This window comes from Podarcis gaigeae (genome assembly GCF_964106915.1).
Source record: "Podarcis gaigeae genome assembly, chromosome: 15".
In the NCBI taxonomy this organism is placed as follows: domain Eukaryota; kingdom Metazoa; phylum Chordata; class Lepidosauria; order Squamata; family Lacertidae; genus Podarcis; species Podarcis gaigeae.
This window is the reverse complement of record NC_139692.1, coordinates 29705156-29727925: the sequence shown is the minus strand read 5'-3', so window position 1 is coordinate 29727925 and position 22770 is coordinate 29705156. Positions and strand designations below refer to the sequence as shown.

Sequence of the window (22770 nt, the reverse complement as noted above, 5' to 3'; positions counted from 1 at the left end):
AATTTGATTCCCTCCCTCTCTTTCTTTTTTCTTTTCCTTCTCCTTCTGCGATGAGGCTACATTTTAATATTTTAATGTTGTATTTTAATTTTGTTTTTAAGTTGTAATCATTCAACTTGTTTTTATTATTGCTTGTAAGCCGCTCTGAGCCCGGCCTTGGCTGGGGAGGGCGGGGTATAAATAAAAATTATTATTATTATTGGTCAACCAACTCTGGGTGCTGGTCTGGCTAGATTGTTGGGTTCACCTGATCACATACAGAGTAAGCTGGAAAAGTAAGTCTGCCAAAGGGAACACTGTGAGTCCTGAATCTCTCTCTAACAAATTACAAAGCCAACAGAACCGGGTTGAAATATTTATTTAAAAATTGAAAACACACATTCAACATATCATACAAAGGGGGGGGGGGAATCTTGTATTTAATACAATAATTAAAAAGAGAGCTGGCACCTGGGTCAACTGGTAACCTGGCCCCAGACCTGTGGTGAGTGATTTTAGTCACTTAAGGGAAACTGCTCTAATGGAAGTTTTTGTTTGACACCCCTCACCCCAATTTAGGAAACGTTTTAAAAATAGAGGAGAAAGAGTGAGCACTGAGGAAGTCACTTTACTAGTGAGACAAAATGGCCTTTCTGCCAGGCTCAAGACATCACCCTGGCAGGCAGTCTTCTTCTGTTTTGTCCCCAAAATGGGTGGCCCATCAGCCTGAAAACCTGAGGTAGTTGGGGGGGAGGGGACGGAGGGCAGAAGGGGTTGCGTAAGGGTAGTTCAGTGCCATATGGAGCCCCTTCTCCTATCATGTGCTGTGGCAGCAAGACTGTTCCTGCTGCTTCAGAGAGAGAGGCAGGCAGCTGAGTGGCCTCATTCAAGCTGGCGGTGGGAAGAGAGGGCTATTTGGTTCTTGGGCTGCTGCCACCCAGATGGCAGGAAGGCCGGGGGCATTAACAGGCACCACTTGGAGAGGCTGTTGGTCTAAGCAACGACTTCTTCAGAAGAACTGGAGAGGGGTAGGCAAGTCGGAGTAATTCCCAACGGGGAGAGCAAGAAACTCTGGCTCCCCTGTGGGTCCCTCCAGCCCCTGCACCCCAATGGCAGTGTGCGAAAGACAGACTGATCTTGAGTGACTTGAGGGCAAGGAGGAAGGTCTGGAACGGGCCCAGGAACACTGTGGGACACAGCACCACAAGTCAGACTCACAAATTTCCCTGTTTTGCCTTGTCAAAGGCTAATCCTGGGCCCAGTCCAATCACCCACTCCATTGTTAGAGCTTCCAAAGTTCCCAGACTCTTTGGCAGCCCTTGGGGCCTTTTCAGATGACCCAGGAAGAATGTTACATGATGGTCACCTTTGTTTGGATTGTAGCTTGAACCCTCCCGCCCTCAAGATGAATCAGGCTGGCCTGCCGGCAGATACCAGGCGCAGTCCCACCCGATGCAGCAGGGAGGTTCTCTGCTTCCGAGTGATTGCCCCAGCTGGAGCGAGGAGCAGGCACACATTGGATTGCCCCCCAGTGGCAGGTTTTAATCTAGGGTGTACAGGTGTATCCATGCTTGTGTGTGTATGTGTGTGTGTGAGAGAGAGAGCGTGCGCACACACACACACCTCTATCATGAACGAGGACAGTGCAGGGTTGCTGCCCAGATGTTTCCACTGCTGTATGGCTAATGACTCACAGTGATCACAAGGTGCCTGAGGCAGCCAGTCATGGAAGGCAGCATCAGTTGGGTGGGGGAGAAGCCAAGTCTACAACAGGATCCACATCGCCTTGCGTTGCTGGCTATTTCAGACTCCGTTCGGTCCAGGGAGGGCTGATGGATTGTACTAATGGACTCCGTGTGAGAAAAGGGCAACTGGCCAGGTCTACATATGAGCAGGTGGAGTCCCTTACAGAGCCCAACATGAAAGCAGCTGCTCTGGCCCCATCAGACCCTCGCCAGCTCTTCCCGCTCTGAGATTCTCAGCTGTTTATTGCTGGCTCAACACACAGTGGGCTGCTCTGAAGCAGCAGAAAGGCCTGCTTTGTTGGAGCGGGCAGCGGAGCCAGAGAAGAGAGGGGCTGTGAGGCCAAGAAGTGTTTCCTGCCTGTTACGGGATGGCCTGTGAGAAGATGGCTGCCACCCATCTCTGGGATGGACCTAATCCATCCCTTCTATGGCCACCATGGTCTGTTTGTACTGAAGGCCCTCCAACCCTGTCATCGCAGGGTGGTCAAGTGTACACACACACACACACACACTACAGTTTCAGCAGGTCCTGCCACCCTCTTGGTTCTGAGGGCAAGAGGTGGCAGACAAAGAGAAGCAGCATGAGCAGAGAGATGTCACCACGGGCCGTGGTGTGGGTTGAAGGCCAAGGCTGGCAGCTCGGAGGTTGTGCAAATAAGGAAGTGAACTGAAGGTGGTGGAGGAGAGAGATGGAGTACAACTTTTGCAGAGAGGCTGCAAAGCTGGAACAACGCCCATGAGGCCAGTGTGGGCTTTGTGGGCTATGGCAGGCAGTGCCAGTGGATGCTGCTACTGTTGCTGCTATGGTGCTGGGGAGGTTCCTCACCTCCTCTCCTTGTGCCCCCTCTGCCATGGCTGCTACTACCTTCTTGACCAGCAGGGCGCCCTTGCTGGCCCGAGAGAGAGAGAGGAATGTCTTCGTGGTGAGCACAGGCTTTGCGGTATGTTCCGAAGGAGTTTATAATTCGTGTTCGGAAGGAGCTGCACCAATGGATGGTGCCTCTTCTCCGGCTGTCTCCTCAGGGGGCCAGATTAGCACCTGGGCAGAGAGAGAGAGAGAAAGGGAGAGAGAGGGAGAGAGAGAAAGCCCTTTGTCAGGTCTAGGCAACTAGGGAAGTCAAGGTATTGGTGTATATGTATGAATACAACCCATAACTAACCTGCTTTTGGAATAAATCTTTCAAGCACAGTCTGGATTCAAACCTCAGCTATGGCTCCAGCTGGGGTTGCAAAGGAAGGAACAACAAAATAATTGGGAGCTCACTCAAGAGCATGCTTCCATTTCTTCCTTTGATGTTTGACACCTGGTGGCAGGTGATTGACAGGTAGGCAGCTCCGCTTACCTTCCAAATGTGGCCTATCAGAGGATGGTGGGCTATTTCCTTACCACTGCTATAAGGTAAGGCTTTCCTTGACCCAAGATTATTATTATTTTTGGCAGGGGTGCTCCACAAACAAAATTTTGCCCTTTCTGTGGTTGCAGCACTAACTCAAGGTGTTGGGAATTGAGATGAAAGGGCCTTCAACTGTGGTTCCTTTCCCTTTGCTGGTCCTCAGTGTCTTAGCGGGAAGGAGGCTACAAGCCCAAGCTGGGAGAATTGTGGCTAGGCCAGCAAGCCCAGAACCTGCTATGGCCCAAAGGCCAGCATAGAAGCCAACAGGCCACCAGACTCACCATTCTCATCCCAGCCCTCAGCCACCCCTGCCAGTTCGTAGTGCTTCTTCCGCAGCTCTCCCAGGCGCTGGCGTTCCTTCTGCAACTGGTTCTCCAGCTCCAGGACTCGCACCTGGGAGGGAGGAGAAAGGCTTCTGGAGTGCAAGTGACCAGGCTGCAATGCCTCTCCCTTCTGCTCTGCCTAGCATTTTTTACTCTCTCTTCTCCCTCCCTCTCCCAAATACCTGGGAATCCATTTCTTGACGCTTGATCTGTGTTAGCGTTATGGCGGAGAAGTCCATGCTGTCTGCAGGGGGAGAACACATAAGTTTACTCTCATTAATGGAAGCATGGAAGTGCAGGACTCATCCCTTCCCACATTGTGCTGAGAACTGCCTGACAGCTGGTGAGCCCAGCTGTGCTTCCTGTGGGACTCAAGCAGTCAGATGAATAAGCAAAGTCAAAAAAGAAAGAGAGAGGCTGTAACTGAACTGAATGAAAAACAGAGACCGCTACCCCTCTGCCTTAGAGAAACAGGTGCCTACAGGAGATGCCTACCTAGACAGCATCTTAAATAACAGAGACATCACCTTGCCGACAAAGGTCTGTATAGTTAAAGCTATGGTTTCCCCAATAGTGATGTATGGAAGTGAGAGCTGGACCATAAAGAAGGCTGATGGCCGAAGAATTGATGCTTTTGAAATATGGTGCTGGAGGAGACTCTTGAGAGTCCCATGGAGTGCAAGAAGATCAAACCTATCCCTTCTTAAGGAAATCAGCTCTGAGTGATCACTGGAAGGACAGATCCTGAAGCTGAGGCTTCAATACTTTGACCACCTCATGAGAAGAGAAGACTCCCTGGAAAAGACCCTGATGTTGGGAAAGATTTGAGGGCACAAGGCGAAGGGGACGACAGAGGACGAGATGGCTGGACAGTGTTCTCGAGGCTATCAGCATGAGTTTGACCAAACTGCGGGAGGCAGTGGAAGACAGGAGTGCCTGGCGTGCTCTGGTCCATGGGGTCAAGAAGAGTCAGACATGAGTAAATGACTAAACAACAACAGGAGGGAAAAGGGATCTCCAACTTCAGATTCAGAAACTGACCTGTCTCCTGAATTTGTGACATTCCTGACTTGGTGGTAGCCACCACCCTGGCTGTCGCCTGGTTGACTCCCCGGGAGGCGGTCTGGAGCTTGCTGAGGTTTGCACTGTCCTTATCTGCTTTCACCTGGGGGATCAAAGAGGAGAATCAGTGGCTTCTTTGCAGGTGGGAGAAAAGGATTCTACGTGCCACATGTGGTGGACAAAGCAAGTGATCTGCAATGTGCTGCTCCAGAGGAGCTCCAGATGTTACAAAAAGGAAAGGGCAGATCCCCTGATGGTTGGGAAGAGAGCAAGCAAAGGCCCCCAGCGCCACTCTAATGCCATCCTAGAAGAAAAGCTCAAACACCAGGCACCATGGGTGGTCCTAGACTATATCCTCAGGAGCAAAACATTCATGAAATGCACTCTTGCCCACCCAAAGCCCCCTATCAGTTTCTTCTCCCCACTTCACAGATCAAACTTTTAGAAACTCTTATGGAAGTGGGATATTGAGACATTAAACTGGCTTTTCCAGAAAGGCTTTGGATGATTGTCTATGCAGGAGGAGCACCCAAAGCGGGAAGCTTTAACGAATGATTTTTGATGGGGTTCCACCTACAGCTGTACTTAAGCTGGAAGGAAGCCATGGATCATTTTGGTGAGGAAACATCACCAGGCCACAAATGGGTCCTACTGGCTCAGTTGCTTTGCCACTGACAGCAGATGAGAAAGAAAGCGCTGGTGGCAAACGGAGCAGGACACTGCCAGTCAAACGGCTGTTGGCATCCTGACTGCCCAGGAAAGCCTATTAAGCTTATTCATTCCTTGTATGACTGGCTGTTGGCCACTTGCTCAGGCACTCAGCTCAACATTCCTGCAGCAGGGGGTTGGACTAGATGGCCCTTTGGACCTCATTCAATTCTATGGTTCTAAGGAGGTATCACAAGGCAGTCCCTACCTTTGAAGCGGCAACTAGTTGGGCTGTGCTTGCTGCAATTTCATGCGAGCAGACCATGAGCTCCTCAAACTTCCCCTTGCCTTGAACCACGAGGTCAGCAGCATCTCTAGGGAAAGATGCGAATGTTAGAGCACCACCCCTCACACTCCAGGGCTACAAGCTGCAGCCCCTCATTGCAGCACTGCCTAGCTTGCAGGCCAAAAGTAGACTATGAAGTAACCCCAGGGGTGTCTGCTGCCTTTTCTCCCCAAACACTTACACCAGCACAGTTGCTCCCCAGCCGACAGCCTTGGAGGCAGAAATCAGCCCCTCCGTCCAGCGGGAATTTCTGGCGTAAAACTCCTTGGGGGATGCTGCTCCCTAGATGAGAAGAGGAGTGAGATCTAAGCATTGCCAGGAATAGCGGTTCATTCTGTCTCTCTCAATTGCCACCAGAAGTTCTGCACCCGCCACAAGGACACAGAGGTCAGCGCAACGCACTCCATTCGCAGCCTTCTAGCTTCCATGGCTGTGAGCTTCAGCCTGACAGGGGAGTGGCAGCTGCCTTATACCAGGTTAGCCCAGGGCTTCCATGCAGGGAGTTTTTCCCAGCTCTGCATGTGAACTCAGGATCTTGTGCGTGCAAATCAGGTGCTCCACCACTAAGCCACAGCCTATCCTGGGGTGCGCAGAGAGGTAAGAGCCACCTCACAGACCACCTTTAGATATTCCAGAACCTGGTGGTGTTCACTGGAGAACAAACAACCCGCTTTCTGTTTTACTCTTCTCTCCCCTCTTTCTCTCTTGCCTATGTTCTGAGGTTAGGTAAAAAGCTCTGCAAAGGGAACTCTGGACACAAACATTCCCTCAGAATGAACAGACAAGAATATATGTGAGTTATGAACTCTCCTTCTAACGAGTTACCAAGTGATGTAGCATCTGGAACCGCACCCTGACTGATGTCAAAAAACTGTTTCATTGGCAAAGTGGGAGCTGCATGTACCCTCTTGTAAGTGTGACCATGGGATGCCCAGCTATGCTCCACTTGCCACACCTGTCCCATCTGAGTTTTAGTTCTGTTTTTTTGCTATGGAACCCTATTTATCCAGCATTGCACCTTTGAAAGACTGGTGTTTTCAAAATTTTATGTATACTGCTTTGAGAGGCTTAATCTAATAATTACAACACAGTACTCTAAATAAAACAAATTAGTTTAACTCGCCCGGCAGTATGAATTGTGTTCATGTGGGCCGATTCTCATACTCCTTTGTTAACTCCACATACATTGATAGCAATGAGAAAACAGAACCCCTGTGGGGGTCCCCCTATCACTCACCATTCCAGCATCCTATTTAAGAGCTAAAAATCCATCTGTCTCCTAGGCCCCTATAACACTTGGAAGAGAGGCACGTAAGACAGCGAGAGGCTGCAGCTAGGTCCCAGAAAGCCATCTCATTTTATCTTCCTCCACCCAGCTGCCCAAGGGATTGGAGTGCTATTAGCATGAGCACAACACACCCCTCCAACAACTCAGGAGCACACTGGAACAACGGCACTTTCCTGCCCCACCTTTAATCAAGGAGAGGAGTATGTTTTATGTAAACAACACCACAGACTGACAGCATCTGGGGCACAGCAGGAGCAAGAAGGCATGCTGAGTGAGAAGCCCACATTCCCAGCTTGCAAGGCTGGCACTGCTGACTCACCCTTCCACTCTCCACAATCTCCCGCTGGAGGTCCTTGGAAGCCTTGACCAGAACCTGGATGGCCTGCATTAAGCCTGTGCAGGAGCCCAGAATCCTGCAAATCACAAAGGGTTGTCTGTGCAGTGTCTGCTTACATCCAAAGCATATGGGCTCCACTGTAAAAGTCCCAGAGGCCCCCTCCCCACATTGTTGAGCAAAAACCACTTGCCAGGTAGAGGAAGCACAGCAGTCAAGGAATGAGCAGGCACCCTTCTCTGGTTCTGAGATGATAGCAGACTAACCCTTTCTTTTGAGGACAGCCTTCGCCAACCTGGTGCCACCAGGCAGCTGTAGTGGCTGGGACTGATGGGAGTTGTAGTCTAAAACAGCTGGAAGGTGCCAGCTTGGCCACAGCTGCTCTAAAGCATGCTGTCCTGAAAACGGTGTGTCGGAGTGGGGTGGGGAGGAAGAGGTGTGCCAATGGTGCCCAGAAAAAAATCCAGGCAGGGAGGAGGGAAAGGCAGCTGGTGCCAGGCTTCCATACCAACCTCTCGTTGACCTCAAGCTTGGCTCCAGTGTCTCCCGCCCGTGACTTGCTCAGCATCTCCTGTGTTAACAAGGGTGGTGGGGAGAGAGTGGGGTGGGTGTCAGAGCTACAGGATGAACAGCGTTAGCTGTCACTTATACAGCAAAGCTGAGAACCAGCCACCCCTAGCATGGCACAGAACTGGAACTGAAATTTAATCCCCTGCCCTGAAAAAGAAAACATTATTCCTCTTTCTTTTTGAAGGAATCCCACTGGGCAAAGAGGAAGCCGATCCTCCTCTCTCTCATCTCACCTCAATTCTGGAAGCTGCCATCTCAATTGCTGCTGCTGTGGCTGCCATCTCCTTGTCCACCAAATCCCCGAGTTCCTCCTGCTTGATGTCCAGGCCCTTGGGGCGCAGGTCCTGCAACAGAGCAGAGGGTGACCTACAAAGTTGCTGCCTTCTCTTGTATCCCCCACTGCCTCATATCAACTTCATCTTCAGAGGAGCTCACTAGGTATGGGGAACAGGATCCTTCCATTTGTCTCTGTCAACCGCATTCTGTCACCTGGTACCAGCGGCATCACATGAGCTGCTTTTGCCTGCGTGGAGGGTCAGTTGATCCCTGCAATCCCCTTTTGAGGCCAGCAGCATCTTTCCCTGCCCTGCACAATGTGGGCAAGTGGGTGTGGCTTGGCCTGGACAAATGAGGAGGTCTGACAGGCCTACTGAGGCCTGTGGGGTAGAGTTTCCCCACCACTATCCTGGTTCTATCCTTTGGGAGGAGCCAGCAACATGGACTCACTGAGCAGAGTTGGAAGGGACCCCAAGGGTCAACCAGTTCAACCCCATGCAATGCAGGAAAAGGTTCCTTGGAGGAGATCCACTCTGGGCTTGCAACCCCAACCAATGGCAGCCAATGTGCTGTAGTGCTTAAGAGTGTTGGGGCTAGAACCTGGGAGACCAGGGTTCAAATCCCAGCTTGGCCACAAAGCTCAATGGGTGATGTTGGGGGTAAGTCAGTCTCCCAGCCTAACCCAACTCACAGGTTGTTGTGAGGATAAGGGAGAGAACCACACCTTGACAAAAAGGTGGGATTACAAATGCAACAAACCAACAAACTTTTGCCTTCCCCAAACCATACAGCCACTCACCTCTCCAATGGCAGTGATCCGCCCAAGACAGTTCCTGACGGCTGCGCAGTTGGCACTCTCCAAAGAGGCTTTGTCCTTCAGGGTGCCCAAGTAGCACAAGGCCTCACTGCCACACTGCCTGCAGGCTTCCAACAGCACTGGAAACATGCAAAGGGAAAAGGCTCCACTCAGGCCCTGCATGACCTAGGAAGGCACCTGTTTCTGTCCTACCCTTTTCCTGGCCAGAGGCAGGTACTCACTGTCTGCAGCCTCCATTGGGGCCATGTGTGAAGTGGCGCTTGCCTGGACGATGGTGTCGCCAACCAGGTGGCCAAAGAGAGCTACGTGTGACAACAAGCTGCTCACATCTAGGAAGGGAGAAGAGAACACATGAGACCAAGCACAGGTGATCCTCCCAGGCTCATTGAGATCTTCTAAGAGAAATACCGCCAAGTGCTTCTGCCACAATGCCCACCTTTTACTTTTCCAAAGCAGAGTGGAAAAGAAAATGCCACTGACAAATGGGTGCAGCTGCTGACATGAGGGGGGTGGCTCTCAGGGTGTCCCACTTCCATGCTGCTTGTCCTACATGGGGCCTGTTGCCTGGGCAGCTGGAAACAGCTCCAAGTTTCTTACCTGACTGGTTGGAGAGGTACTGCGTGCATGCCTCCTGCAGCCGCTCTACACACTCGGATGCCGCAGAGGTCCTGGATAGAAGGTAATCTACACAGCACACAAAATAAAGGAAGCATTGAGTACAACTCTATTAGGAAGTGCAACTGGAAGAAGGCCTTAAAAGCTGATTATGTACAACCCAGCAATGAGGGTTGTCTTGACTTCCTCCTTGGCCTGGGCTTCTCCTTTTCAGAATTCATTTTAGTTTATAACCTGCCTTTAAATTATTATCCCCCCCCAAAAAAAAGAAATAAAGAACTTAAGAAGAGTCTGCTGGGTAAGACCAAAGTGGGCCCATCTAGTCCAGCATCCTGTTCTCACAGTGGCCAACAAGATGCTTCTATTGGGAAACTCACAAGCAGGATTTGAGCACAAAAGCAACCACTCTTGTGGTTTCCAGCACCTGGTATTCAGAAGAATAACTGCCTCCAACTGGGCAGGCAGATCATAGCCATCATGCCTAATAGCCATCAATGGCCTCCTCCTCCTTGAATTTGTCTAATCATCTTTTAAAGTAATCTAAACAGGTGGCCATCACTGCCTCCCATAGGAGGAAGTTCTATAGTTTAATGACTGATTGATTGAAGGGAGGTGCAGAGTGACAAGAAATTATTCTCCCACTGGTAACTGAGGCCATGGCTTATCCAACTTCAGCAGGAACTGCACACGGTTGCAAGTTGCTGAGCAAGTCTAAGGTGTCCCCTGGAAGCATGAGGGTCAGAAGCATGCTTTGGTTGCAAGTGGGCTCTGGCCACAGAAATCTCTGCTGAAGGAAGGGGGTGAGTGGCCCCAGGCCTGCTTGGCTGACCTGCGGAGCTCGTGCAGCTGACATGTGTGGGGTCCTCGATTCGGTTCAGGGCATCCTGCACCATCTGCTCAGCTTCCCTTGTGGCGCACTGCAGGAGGGCAAACTGCTTGTTCAGGAGCTGCTGCTGGAGGGCCTGTGTGTTGCTCTCCTGAGGGCAGAGGAAGAGAGGCTAGACTTCCGCTCTTGGTCTACTCATGGAGCAGTGGAAAAAGAGCCTGGGGTTGCCCTCCATGAACCCCTACCACACAAAGAGCCTCTTGGGCTGTTCCTGGCTAATCACCACCATCTCACCTCCAATCCACCTCTTACCCTTTCCTCCAGAGAGCTCCGTAGCTCCTCTACTGCTTTGCCGCTGTCCTCCTTCTCTCTCTGCAGGGTGGCCTTCAGCTGCTGCACTTCGGCCTGCAAATCAGTCAGCTGCTGGTCACGCTGGGCCACAGTCTCATTGAGGGTGGCTGTCTCCAGCTGCAGGCTGGCCAGCTGACTGCTGTGTGCTGCTTCGGACTAGCCAGCAGGTAGACAAAAAAAAAAAAAAAAAAAAGTAAAGAAAAAAGAAAGGAAGAGAAAAGGAGAGGTGAGGTGAGGGCTTCTCAACTTTGCCTAAACTGCACCAGTCCTGCAGGAACCTTCTGCGTCCCCAGGGCACCCAGGGGATGTATCAGTCCTGCCTTCCACCCACAACTGGGCCAACCCAGCCTCTTGCTCCCCTCCTTCTTCCGACCGCCCTTTCTGCTTCCCCTTCTGTTGCTTGTGGTGGCTGCAGCCCCAACAGCTGGTGTTCCCTGTGCCATTAAGGCAAAGCGAGGAGAAGTCATACAGAAGACTTGTTGTGTGTGTGTGTACACACACACACACACACACACACACACACACAACTTTTGCCGGGGCCTCTGAGGAAGAGGCCAGGCTGGAGAGTCTCACCTGTGTGCTGGACTCAATGGTGCTTCGGAGGGTCTGGAGTTCCTGTTTGCTGACAATGAGCTCCCTCCTCAATGCTTCCAAGACTTCCACCTGCTCCTGAGTCTGCGGAAAGAAAAGAAGAACGTTGGTGCCCTTTTCCGTCAGGTTTCTCCAACAGACATTCTGAACCTCCTTTCTCTTCTCCCTCAGCTGAAGCTCCCCCCTCTGCCCCCCTGCTCACCTTCCGCTGGGCCTGCTCACTCAGCCGCTGGAAGGAGTCCTCCAGCTCTTTCTTATCCCTCTCCACGTCACCTTGGACCTGCCTGGCCACTGTCACCTGCTTGGTCACCTCAGCATTCTAAGGAACAGGAAGAGGGAGGCAAAGGAAGAGAAGGATGTGGGTTCAGCCACTTGGGCTCATGGGAGTAACTGTCCTTCCTCCCATCTTCAGTGGCACCAGTGAATTTTCCTTGCCCCCTCCCTCCAAGTCATGCAGCGGAAGCACACTGCAGCAAATCCCCCCCGGGCACAGTCCCCATCTTTGCTGAGAGGGCTCTGCTACTGACTTGGCTCCTCAGCCACTGACTGACTTTTGAGAGATTCATCAAATTCCTTTCTAATTCCAGGTAAAACTGTGAATTTTGCTCAGTGCAACGCAGAAACATACCAAAGTGTGCGCTCTCTCTCTCTCTCCCTAGCTACTGGTTTCCTAGGTAGTGCTGAAGAGAAATGATAAAAGCTGTAAGTGGAAATCTAAGCAAATGCATAGATAGCTGACCCAGAAAGGGTGTGGAAATCCTAACAAAAGGAAGGCAGTGGTTCACAGCTACTGAATCTTAACTGGCTTAACAGGGCCATCGTTAGGGTGCTTCAGCAAGATGCAATCCCATCTTGTTGCATGAAGTCAGAGGAAGTGACACCCCCAACTCTCTAGTACCGAGAAGTGAAGGAAGAACAACGCAGGGTTACCTTGCGCAGGAGGTCTGCGTGGTTCTGCACCAGCTCGCTGTACTTTTCCTTCAGCTTTGTGTATCGCTGCTCTGTAGCTTGTGCTTTCCCTGTAGCAGAAAAAGACAAGGGTGGTGACTTGGTGGCTAGGGTGAATTAGCCATGTATTTTTCCAGGAAGGGATCAATTTCTTATGTTATTCGCCCACTTGATTTTCATACAAGTTTCGAACTGTTACAGACAGAAACTGGAACCCAGGTTAGCTAGGCTAAATGTACCGACATATTCTTTCACGGCTGTTATGAAGACACAGGTTTAATTGACTTGTGGTGTTAATTCTTGCTCATTTTAATCACCCATGTGTTTGCGCTTGCAAGTTGCTATCCACCCTGAGCCTTCAGGATCCGAAGCAAAGCAAACGGGCAATCAAGTTGCCACCCATCTGCCCAGTGGCAGCTGGTAACATTTTGACTTGGTAGGGCTGCAATTCTTGCTGTTTTTATGACAATAGGACTTGTACAGAACTTATTTAGGAAATAAGGAAACAATACAAATCCAAAAAAGGAAAGGAAAAAAGCTCCTTAAAGCAGGAAACACTCCCTGTTGGTCCTTTGGCCTTCAGGAAAATAACTCTGAACATGCTCAGAAAGAATGTATGGTTCCTCTAGGCTAGCAGGGCTGTTTTTGAAGCAATCCTTCCATATCTGCTATAGTGACTGTGCTGGACAGGCCTCATAGCAACAAATGGAGTGAGCGCTTACCTACTAGGGTTGACTTTCTGGCCATCCAGAATGGTGCCTCTGGGGCTGGCCAGGGGGTGCTGGTTGCCAGGAGATGAGGCGGCCTCAGAGTAAGCAAGCAAGCAAGCAAGCAAGCAAGCAAGCAAGCAAGCAGACATGGGAGCCCAGCCAGTCCACCAGCCCTTGTTGTTGGGAGTGGACAGACAAGTCACAGGCCCCTGTGGGGCAGTGTGAGGAGGCACCTCTCTTTAGAGGTGAGGGGGGTGCAGCTCAGAGACCAGTGGCTGCCCAGAAGACTTCCAATGAGAGGGGAGAGGCGGCTGAGGGAACACTCTCCAAGGGAAGCTGTTCGAAAAAGGGTGAGAGGCTGCCAGTTTTGCAGGCAAGGGGTGACATAACTGGGCTCCTGAGCCCCACAGGGGTGCCGCAGAAAGAATAAAGCTGGTCAAGGAAGCCGTGGACTCAAAAAGGTTGAAAACCCCTGACTTAAGAGACACACATGAGTGACTTTTTGTTGCCATAGTTAAACTTTTGGGTGAGGATTGGCTGATTGCTGACTGACCAGAGAACAGGAGACTGACATAAACGTCTCTTTAAGTTCAGCATGTGTGTGGGAAAGGAAAGAGTGCGTGGTTTTGAGATTTTCAGGATTTTTTAAAATAAAAAAACTGCTTGACATTTTCAGCGGGAGGGCTCTGCCCCGGTGTACCAGCCCCCACTGCCCCAAATGGGAGACTTGGTGCTGGGGCTGCCATTCAGCCCTCTGCCCGCTCACTCTCTATCTCAGTGAGGCTGCGCTGGGCTTTCTCCGTGTCCTCGTGCCGCTTTTTCAACTCGTCCAGCTCTGTGTGCAGGAAGTCGCTCTCATCCAGGGCCTGCTGCTTCAGGTGCTGCTGCTCTGCCAGCTCCGCCTCCAGCTCGTTGATGCGCCCCTTCAGTTGCTGCACCAGGCGGTGGCTCTGCAGGGCCCACAATGGAGAGGGGAGGGGATTAGGGGACCCACTGACAAGATTTGTGGGGGGTCAGGAGTGGATACACAGTCTTGGCTGGGGAGGCCAAGTGAAGCATGTCACAGAGCACCCCCAAAACAAATTAAACAAGGACTGCACATCAGACAGAAGGGGCACCCCTGAGTTTGGGACACCTCCACATTCAGAAAATGCCTCCCCTATAATTGTGATGAGCTGAGGTGCGTGTGTACACACATGTGTGTGTTTACAATGTTAAATGGCTACAACCCCCAACAACACATCTGTTTCTTGGTCTTGGGCAGTGAGCTGCAAGTGCTGTCTTCAGAGTCAAGTAGCCTGGACCATCCTGACTGTTGATCGCTCCCCCCCAAACATTTGCTGATGGATGGACACTCCCTGCAACCTGCTGCCCTCCAGGAGCTGAGGTGGAGGGCACCAGGTTGGGGAAGGCCAGCATGCTGTTTTGCCTCTGTTCCCAGTGACATTTAGCAGATTTGTCTGCCCATTATTTGAGGTAACCCAAACAAGCGACAGAGAAGAGAGGCAGGAACTAAAAGAGGTAGTGGTGGCCACATGGAGCTTGGCTCTTGTGTCTGCAAAAAGAGACGTCATTTCCACAGGTCTTGCTGATGCAGCATTTTGGACTTGTGAAACCCTTTACAACTTCTGCCTTGATATTAAAAGCAGTGGAGGCTGTGTGTGCTACCCCACCTTCTGGGATTCTCCTGTTTTGCCCTGCAAACCTCCCTTCCTGAGAGCTGGGCTCTGCCCCAGAGATAGGTGCCAGTCTGAAAGGCACCTTTCATGCGTTACCAACAGCGATGAGGACATTTCATTCACCTCGGCCTTGAAGTTCTTCAGCTCATCCTTGAGGGTGCTGATCTCCCTGTGCAGTTGCTCAATTAGCCGGTCCCTGGAAAAAGGGTGAGATAGGTTGGTGTCGTGTTTCCAATCTGTCAGGAGGACAGACAGCATTCATTTTAAAAAGCCCCTCACTCAGGACCATGGGAGCAGGCTCAAATCTAGAAGAGATGGGGGCATTCCATGACCCACCAAACCCCCAGACTGATCATCTAAGCCATTAACACACAAACACAGTGTACCTTGGATGCAATTAAAGCGTGCAATGATGATGAAAGCCTCTAACAAAGGAAGGAAGGGCATTCCGAGAAGGACCCTCACTCACTTGTCATCCTTGGTTATCCCATTCTGGCTGTTAAAGTTGAACGGATCATTGCTGAATGAACTGCCAAAGAGGTCATCAAACTTATTGTCAAAGAGACTCTGAAAGAGGAAGAAGAGATGGAAGCTGTTAGCTCCATGCAAGAGCAGGGAGAGTCTTTGGTATGGTCCTTAGAAGGCGGCAATAATTGCAATATTGAAAGGATGCAGCTTTAACCATGTTCTGACCTTCCTCTCTCCTATATTGTCAGAGCAGAGGCTGCTTGCTGAAGGAAAAGACTGGAGCGAAAGGGAAGGGAAACACCTGGGAGACTTCAGCTTGTGTCCTGAGCTTCTGCTTGCTCCTCCCACTGCTCAGGTATTTAGCTGGGAGCCACCAGCCACTGGCATGAGAGCTAAAAGGTTCTCAGCTAGTGGATCAGCCAGCAGCCGAGAAATCCCTGTTGGTCCTTCGCTCCCTACAAGAATTTTTTGACCTCAGCCTAAGTGAAGAAAGAGGTTTAAGTGTAGTGTGGGATGCCAGCAAGGCAGCGATGAGAGTTTTTTTAATTCAGCAAGGTGCTTTTCATAAAAGGGAAAGGAGAAAAAAGAAGCAGGAGATATCAGATGCCTTACTGAAGAAGGAGAAGGAGTTAATCGCAAAACCAGAAATATCTCAAGCGATTAAACTCCAGCAAGCACAATTTTTATTTCAGTTTTTTATTTATTTATTTTATTACTGAACTATGATTAGAAACTATTTCCTACAATTTTAGCTAATAGACTGAAAAGGACACTAACTGAGTCAGTCCACAGAGACCAAGCTGGGTTTTTACCAGGCTCACAAAAAAAGGACAATATAAGAAATGTAATTAATTTAATAGAGTATTTGGAAGTAAGAAATGAAAAACAGGCTGCTCTAATCTTTCTAGAGGCGGAGAAAGCCTTCAATAAAATTTCATGTTCATTCGTGATCAAGGTTTTAGAGAAAATGGAAATAGGTAACTCTTTCCTAGCAGGAATTAAAGCAATCTATACTGATCAATCCGTAAATATATTAATAAATAATATTATTTCAGACAAATGCTCAATAGAAAAAGGAACAAGACAAGGCTGTCCCTGTCTCCACTGTTGTTTATGGCATTAGAAATATTGCTTCAGAATATAAGGAGAAATAGGGAAATTAAAAGTATTGAGGTGGGACGTAGAGTTTAAAAAATCAAGGGCATTTGCTGATGATGTGGTGTTGACACTTTGGAGAGCATTCCCAAAGCATTAGAAGAAATTAAAAGGTTTGGAGAACTGGTGGGTTTTAAAGTAAATTCAGATAAAACCGAAATGTTGGTCAAAAACATGGATGAGCAGTCAATTTTTTAATATATTTTTTTAGAAAGGATGTCTGGTTTGTAAATAGGTAAAAAAGTTAGATATTTGGGAATTTGGCTGACAGTAAGAAATCTCAACCTATTTAAAAATAATATTAAATTGTGGAAAGAGGTTAAGAAAGAGATATGGGGGTGATGAAACTCCCTGTTAGGTAGAATTTCAGCCATTAAAATGAATTTATTGCCTAGGATGCTGTTTTTATTCCAATCAATCCCAACTGTAAATAATTTAAGCTGCTTCAAAGAATGAGAAAAATATATTTCTAAATTCATCTGGCAGGGGAAAAAGCCAAGAATTAAACATAAAATCATGACAGATATAAAAGAAAGAGGAGGCTTTGCTCTGCCAGACTTGCAAATGTACTATAAGGCAGCTTGTTTGTGTTAGTTAAAAGAATGGATTGTAATGGACAATGCAGACATCCTAGATTTAGAGGGTCACGATTTAGAATTTGGCTGGCATGCATGTCTTTGGTATGGGAAGGCTAAAATCTGTAAGAGTTTTATGAACCACATTCTTAGGAAGAATCTGTATAAAGTTAGGGAGAAATATAAAAATCTGCTGGAAAGAAAAACACCTTTATGGCTATCACTCATTGAAGCAATTACAATTAAGAGATTTAATATGGACAGACAATGGGCAACTTACAGGGAACTTCTGGATTTTACAGTGGGGGGACAACGACACACGACCCAAACTGAAATCAATGGAAAGTCTAGGGAGCCAAGTTCCTGATTGGTTGCAATATCACCAGTTACATGATAAATTACATAGAAAGAATAGATTTTTGGACCAAAGTTCACAATTTGAAAAAGCTCTTTCAAAATAATAAACTTCTGTCTAAAATCAGCAGCAGGGTATCTAAAATGCAAAAGCAGTGTGCAACGCAGAATCTCCTCTCTAGCCAAAGGTAACTCTTAATCTCAAACCCCACAAAAAATGACAGACCTTCCCAGCTCTCACCTGAGAGCTTTCCTTTCCTTTCCTCTCCCTGTCTTTCACCCTGGGAGATCTTCACTTCCCTCCTCTCTCTCGGGGTCCTTCCACTACCCACCTCCTTCATCCACCCAGAAGGAGAGCTACCAGAGGGGTAATTCCCTTTGGTGTTTCCCTCACTGCCATTGGCCCATGACTGAGGTCCCTGCAGTATACATGGCTTTTCTCTCCCCATCTTGAAACACACTCTCAGGGTGGGTGTCAAGTCCAGTGCCGGCCAATCAACACTGCCTCATGCATCAAATTGCTCCCCTCTGTTTTCTTAATAACTGTTTGTTGGCACGCCTATCATTGCTGATGAATGTCTCTATCGGAAACCACTGGGGCATCTCCAGGAGCCCCTCAGGGGTGGGGCTCGCTGGTGAAAACAGATTGCAGAAACACAGCTGTTCTTTGTATTGCTTGTGAAGGAGGAATCTGCCCAGAGTAGAGGACACAAAGAGAAGAAAAGAGAGAGAAAAGGAGGGAAATAAAAATAGAGAAGAAAAAAAGAGATAAAAAGAACTTCTGATTTTCCATCTTTCAGTTACATACAAGTAGATTATTGAAAGTTTTCACTCTGAGGATGACAACCAGCTGTTCTTCCTTGTGCTAAGCAATATTTCCCCAATCTTCAGACCCAAATGTCTCAAATTCATTCATTTTCCTTTCCATACAAAATTCTAAAAGGGGTTCTCTATTTATTCATCTTTGTTCACACAACGGTCTCTCTACGTGAATAAGTCCTTTTGCATTGGGCTCTGCTGACTGTATGAGCAGGCTCGTCCAGGAGAACACAGCAAGGCTGGAAACTGGTGAGGAGTTTGCTTAGTTGAAATAATGTTCTGCAGAACAGTAGCCTGTGGAGTGGTGCATAGAGAGATATTCCCCGAAAGCAGAACACGGCTGCCCTCCCCTCCTCTCGTGGGCCAGCACCAGATTCTCACTTGAGGAGCTCTGCCCCTCCACTCACCTTCTGAGAAGACGTTTCCATCTCCACAAGGTCCATGATGGGCTCACTGTCGGGGGATGAAGCTTCCACTGGGATGACAACCACAGGGCTGATGTGCTCGGAGAGCGCCGAGGCCCGCAGGAAGTTGGGTGGATTCTGGTGATGGAAAGAAGGGTGAAGCTGGGAAACCCGAGAACTGCAACACTGTGTAGAGGCACACGACACAGGATGGAGCAATCCTGCCCTGCACATCTTCCACCTTGGGAGTTCAAAAGGCACAGCAGTAGCAGCCCCTCCACTTAAATGCTAGTACATGGGAACCTGTGGGTAGCATTCGTTGAAGGCCCACAAGGGTCTTACCTCAGGCAGCTGTGGGATCTGAATAAGCCGCTTGAAGTACTGAAGGTTGCTGGAGCGATAGAACAGATCCTTCAGCCTGCAGAGTACAACAGCAAAGGCAATCAAGTCCATGAACACATCCTGAGTGGGCCTCTGGACAGTCTGGGGGGAGGGAAGTCTGCCAGCCTCAAGAGTGAAGCAAAGCTTTATTGGCCCTATCTGTGTTTTTAACTATGATTGCATTTGTATATTCATTGGTATAAAATTGTATAATTGTATAAAATTGGTTTGTGGATTTTCGCATTTTCGCCTGGAGAGCTCTTTGATCTAACGGTTTTAAAATCTTCTCAACAAATAAATGTGAAATTCTGAGTTGTTACCAGCTCTCAGCCAGGAACTGAGCTATTCACACACTTACTTTTTGAACTGCTCCAGGAAACGGTCCCTGTGGCCTTGGAGTGTGTCAGCTGGGAGACCTGGAGAAGAGATGCACAGAAAGGGAGTGAGATCAGGGAAAACCTGGATTATGCAGCCGATGCCTTTGGGGGTGGTGATGTTTGTGGAGGTAGGGAGACAGACAGATGTGCGCACACCAGCAAGATAACCAGCTGAGCAGTCAGCCCTGCTAAGGCACATGTGCGACACCTGCTCCCTCAGGCGCTATGCTCCCTGTATAGAACAGCTGCAGATTCCTGCATTGGAAGGGTCCCTTCCAACTCTGCAATTCTATGATTCTGTCAGGTTGGGCAAAGCAATGTTGCACCTCCAGAAACCGTTAAGTGACAGAAGTGCATGGTCACAGCCTTGTAAGCCTCCCTGAGCTCCTAACCTGAAGTGTGGAAGCTGGTTTAATATTCGGTGATGAGGGAAGGTTACTCTGCACATGCTCAGAAGTTTCATTGTCTACTCTACCTTGCACATTCCAGGGTACTGGCGTATCACAATGGCCAAGATCTTAACTAAGTGCCCTTATGCAAGCCTCTTTCTCCCTGCTCCAATATGGAAATAGTTATATCGGCCGAACTGATAGTGAAATGGTAAAGAACTGCCAAGGTATCTGTAAAGCACTCTTGGCATTTAGGAAAAGTTAAACACTATAAACTGCTACAACATTAAACAGGACTCTGTTTGCAGCTGCTCTGACATCAAAGATGGAGAAGGGCTGCAGCTCAGTGGGAGAACACCTGCTTTGTCTGCAGAAGGCGCCAGGTTCAATCCCCAATGGCATCTCAAGGGAGGGCTGGGAAAAAAGGCTCCTTGCCTGAAGCCCTGGAGAACTGCTGCCGGTCAGTGTAGACAATACTGAGCTAGCTGGACCATTGGTCTGACTCCATATAAGACAGCTTCCTACGTGCCTACAATCCTTCCAGCAGGGAGTGAGGTGTGGGATGTCTCAGCCACCCCAACTATCATTGCTGTGATAACTGGAGCACAATGAATGAGAGAGGTGGGGGAAGGGAATCCAAGTCCCCAAGGGGACAGTCAGATTTGTACTCACAGGAGTGGAGCTTGAAGAGGAGTTTGACTGTGTAGTCATAGAGGTGGCTGCAGTCAAGGATGACCTGGATTAGTGGGGCCAAGCGGCACTGCCCGGAAGCCGTGACCGACACAGAGCGAGACATGTCCAAGGAGCTGAAGACTGGAAGGGAAGGAGCACAGGAAAGCAGAAAGGGTTGGGTAAGTACTGTACATGTTCCAGTCACAACAAAAAAGGGTCATTTCTAAAGATTGTGCCCTAGAATAGCTGGCCAACTAACAAGGGAGGCAACCCCAGACTCAAAAGTGGCACCACAGTGGGTATCAAATGCAGCATATGCCAGTGAAAGTGAGAATGGTTAAGGAAGCCCAACAGTATCCAAGAGGAGACTTCCCAAAAATGAGATTGGTTAAAAATGAAGCATTGTCTCCACAGCCTTCTCCTCCACTTTTTTCAGGAGGACCCTCATGTCTCTTCTAAGAGATACAACCCATCTGTCACGTGGCTAGCCTAGCCAGGAATCCTGAGCTGTCCCTCTTCCCGATCCTCATTTCACCCAAGCCTTCTTCAACGCAAAAGCTGCTGCCTTTTTATTTTTTGTGGGCGAACGTGCGTCTGGGCACCTAGTGCTCTGCAGGCATCTGGCTAATTTCATCCACTCTGTTTGTGTGTTTTAAAATGAAGAGAAGCTGAACCTGGGTTATTTCACAGCCTCACTTCAAATCCCCCGCCCCCGTTTCCTGGCACACTTTATTAGATATGTGGACCTGAATTGCCCTTTTCCTGCAAATAATGCTGAATTTGCAGGGAGTAGACAATTCCAGAAGGAAGTGGAAGAATGGTGCATACATAGGAGAGAAAGGGAAATCTGCACCAGGTCAGTGCAGGACTCAGCAGAAGGGAAACAAAAAGAGATAAACACACGCTGGAATGCATGTGCCCCTCAAGGGGAAGATGAGCTCTCTTCCACTCTACAACCTTCTCTCTAGTCTGAAACTGAAACTCCCATTTTGTGTGTGTGGTGTTTTTGTTTTGTTTGCAATGGGAGATGCCTTCTGGGGGTCCAGGAACACCCTCTGCCCCAAAGGACAACAATTTCTTCCTAAGGGAAGGGAAAACATGCTTGCCATCCATAAAGAGTGGGGCAAACGGCCAATGAATTAACCACACCACCCTGAATTGTGCCTTGCAGAGGTTTCTGGCATGCTTTGAACTGTGAAACCTTACCTGTCTGAAATAGGTTCAGCTCACACTCCAGGTAATCGAACATCTCCACAGTGAGTTGGAAACTGAGTGAGAAAGAGAGAGACTGAATGGAGGATGCTGCAACACTGAGAATGTGGAGGTTGAACTTTGTGGAGTCCCAGAAGCAGCTCATGGCTTCACATAGCAGAGGGAGATCTGCAGCAGGGGAGCCAAGAGACTTGACAAAGCCTCAACCTGTGAGCTTGAAAGAAATCTGCCCCCACCACTCACCCACCCACCTGGGGCCACCACCAAACAGGTAGCCCACCCTCTTGCCCACCACCATTGCCCTGATCCCAGAAAGGAAAAGCAGCCACCACCAATGCCCCCCCCGACCCCCTGCCAAGCAGCACTTACAAGTTATTCACGTCATTCTCGCCGGTCTCGTCAAGCTGCCTATCTGACATCTGGAGGTTTCCTGGGAACCTGGGGTTCTGTATGAGGGGAGACAGAAAGTCAGGCCAAAGCTGTGGCTCAAGGCAGGTCCAGTGAAGTGGGCTCCTCCTGCCAGACCCCCTTCCAGGGCTTTTGCCTCTCCAGCTCCCTGGAGTGGCAGTGCCCAGTGGGAAGAGCAGTGGGGCTGCAGCCAGCAATGGCCCTCAGCAGCTTCCCCTCCATCAATGGGCAGGTGATGTTGAACTTCTCTCCCTCTGCTCCCCCAGAATAAGACATGGCCTCTTCTGGGACCCCTTTTGAAGAACAGGGAAGGGTGGCACAGGGGAAATACATCCATCCCTTTAACCACAGCGAACTGCATCATAAACCCCAGCTGAGAAAGGAAAAAGTGAACAGAGGATGTGAAACCAGCCCTGGGAATGTGGCCACAGGATCTCTGAAGAATGGGCTGGGCTAATCCTGGCCACAGTGGTGAAGCCTGGCCACACTTCAGAAGCAGTGGCAATCCCCTGCCCCACCTCGTTCGTCACTGCTCCTTTTCACAAGCGCCCTCTGGCCACCAGAGGGGACCATGCTTGGCTTGCAGAAGCAAAGACCTCCCCGCCTGCCTGCTTGCCTGAGGACTCTGGTTCTGAGCCAAGCTTCCTGGTCCAGTCAGCCGGATTCCATTCTATAAATACCTGCTGCCGGCTCCACTCCCCAAACGGGATGCAGGCGAGACAAATGGGCCTGTCTTGAGCCAATCACAACGCGGGAAGGGAGGCTTGCAAAGGAACATTCTGGGAGCCAAGGAAGGGCGCAGGCAGGCAGGCAGGGAGGAAGAAAGCTCAGGCTGTTTGTCCCCAGGGAGCAATTTGCATACATGTGTGTGTGTGTGTGAGAGAGAGAGAGCGCGCGCGCGAGAGAGAGAGAATACACCTAGGTACATGCCACCATCCTGCCGGTCTGCTTGAGGCCACCTAGCCCGACCCCTCATATGTCAAAAGGAGTTGGCAGATCTCTTATTTATTTATTTTTAAAATTTATATCCCACCTTTTTCTCCAAGGAGCTCAA

General features: G+C 49.5%; 1 protein-coding gene across 3 annotated transcripts in view; it reads right to left on the bottom strand.

Moving 5' to 3' along the window:
• Positions 1 to 342: 342 nt before the first annotated feature.
• HIP1 (huntingtin interacting protein 1) overlaps positions 343 to 22770 on the bottom strand; it is a 65632-nt gene continuing 43204 nt past the window's right edge. For all 3 annotated transcript variants that reach the window (XM_083714390.1, XM_083714392.1, XM_083714391.1), the window contains exons 6-31: positions 21678 to 21754; positions 21303 to 21364; positions 20097 to 20237; positions 19017 to 19074; positions 18620 to 18695; positions 18281 to 18415; positions 14972 to 15069; positions 14626 to 14698; positions 13590 to 13773; positions 12096 to 12184; positions 11368 to 11484; positions 11148 to 11249; positions 10536 to 10730; positions 10227 to 10374; positions 9380 to 9466; positions 9004 to 9111; positions 8765 to 8901; positions 7923 to 8033; positions 7632 to 7690; positions 7105 to 7198; positions 5679 to 5779; positions 5420 to 5525; positions 4483 to 4606; positions 3624 to 3685; positions 3400 to 3511; positions 343 to 2763 (exon numbers count right to left, since the gene is read on the bottom strand). In XM_083714390.1, the coding sequence (XP_083570516.1) occupies positions 2744 to 2763; positions 3400 to 3511; positions 3624 to 3685; positions 4483 to 4606; positions 5420 to 5525; positions 5679 to 5779; positions 7105 to 7198; positions 7632 to 7690; positions 7923 to 8033; positions 8765 to 8901; positions 9004 to 9111; positions 9380 to 9466; positions 10227 to 10374; positions 10536 to 10730; positions 11148 to 11249; positions 11368 to 11484; positions 12096 to 12184; positions 13590 to 13773; positions 14626 to 14698; positions 14972 to 15069; positions 18281 to 18415; positions 18620 to 18695; positions 19017 to 19074; positions 20097 to 20237; positions 21303 to 21364; positions 21678 to 21754 (2676 nt within the window). In that variant the 3' untranslated portion in view covers positions 343 to 2743. The remainder of the gene's footprint in view (positions 2764 to 3399; positions 3512 to 3623; positions 3686 to 4482; positions 4607 to 5419; positions 5526 to 5678; positions 5780 to 7104; positions 7199 to 7631; positions 7691 to 7922; positions 8034 to 8764; positions 8902 to 9003; positions 9112 to 9379; positions 9467 to 10226; positions 10375 to 10535; positions 10731 to 11147; positions 11250 to 11367; positions 11485 to 12095; positions 12185 to 13589; positions 13774 to 14625; positions 14699 to 14971; positions 15070 to 18280; positions 18416 to 18619; positions 18696 to 19016; positions 19075 to 20096; positions 20238 to 21302; positions 21365 to 21677; positions 21755 to 22770) is intronic.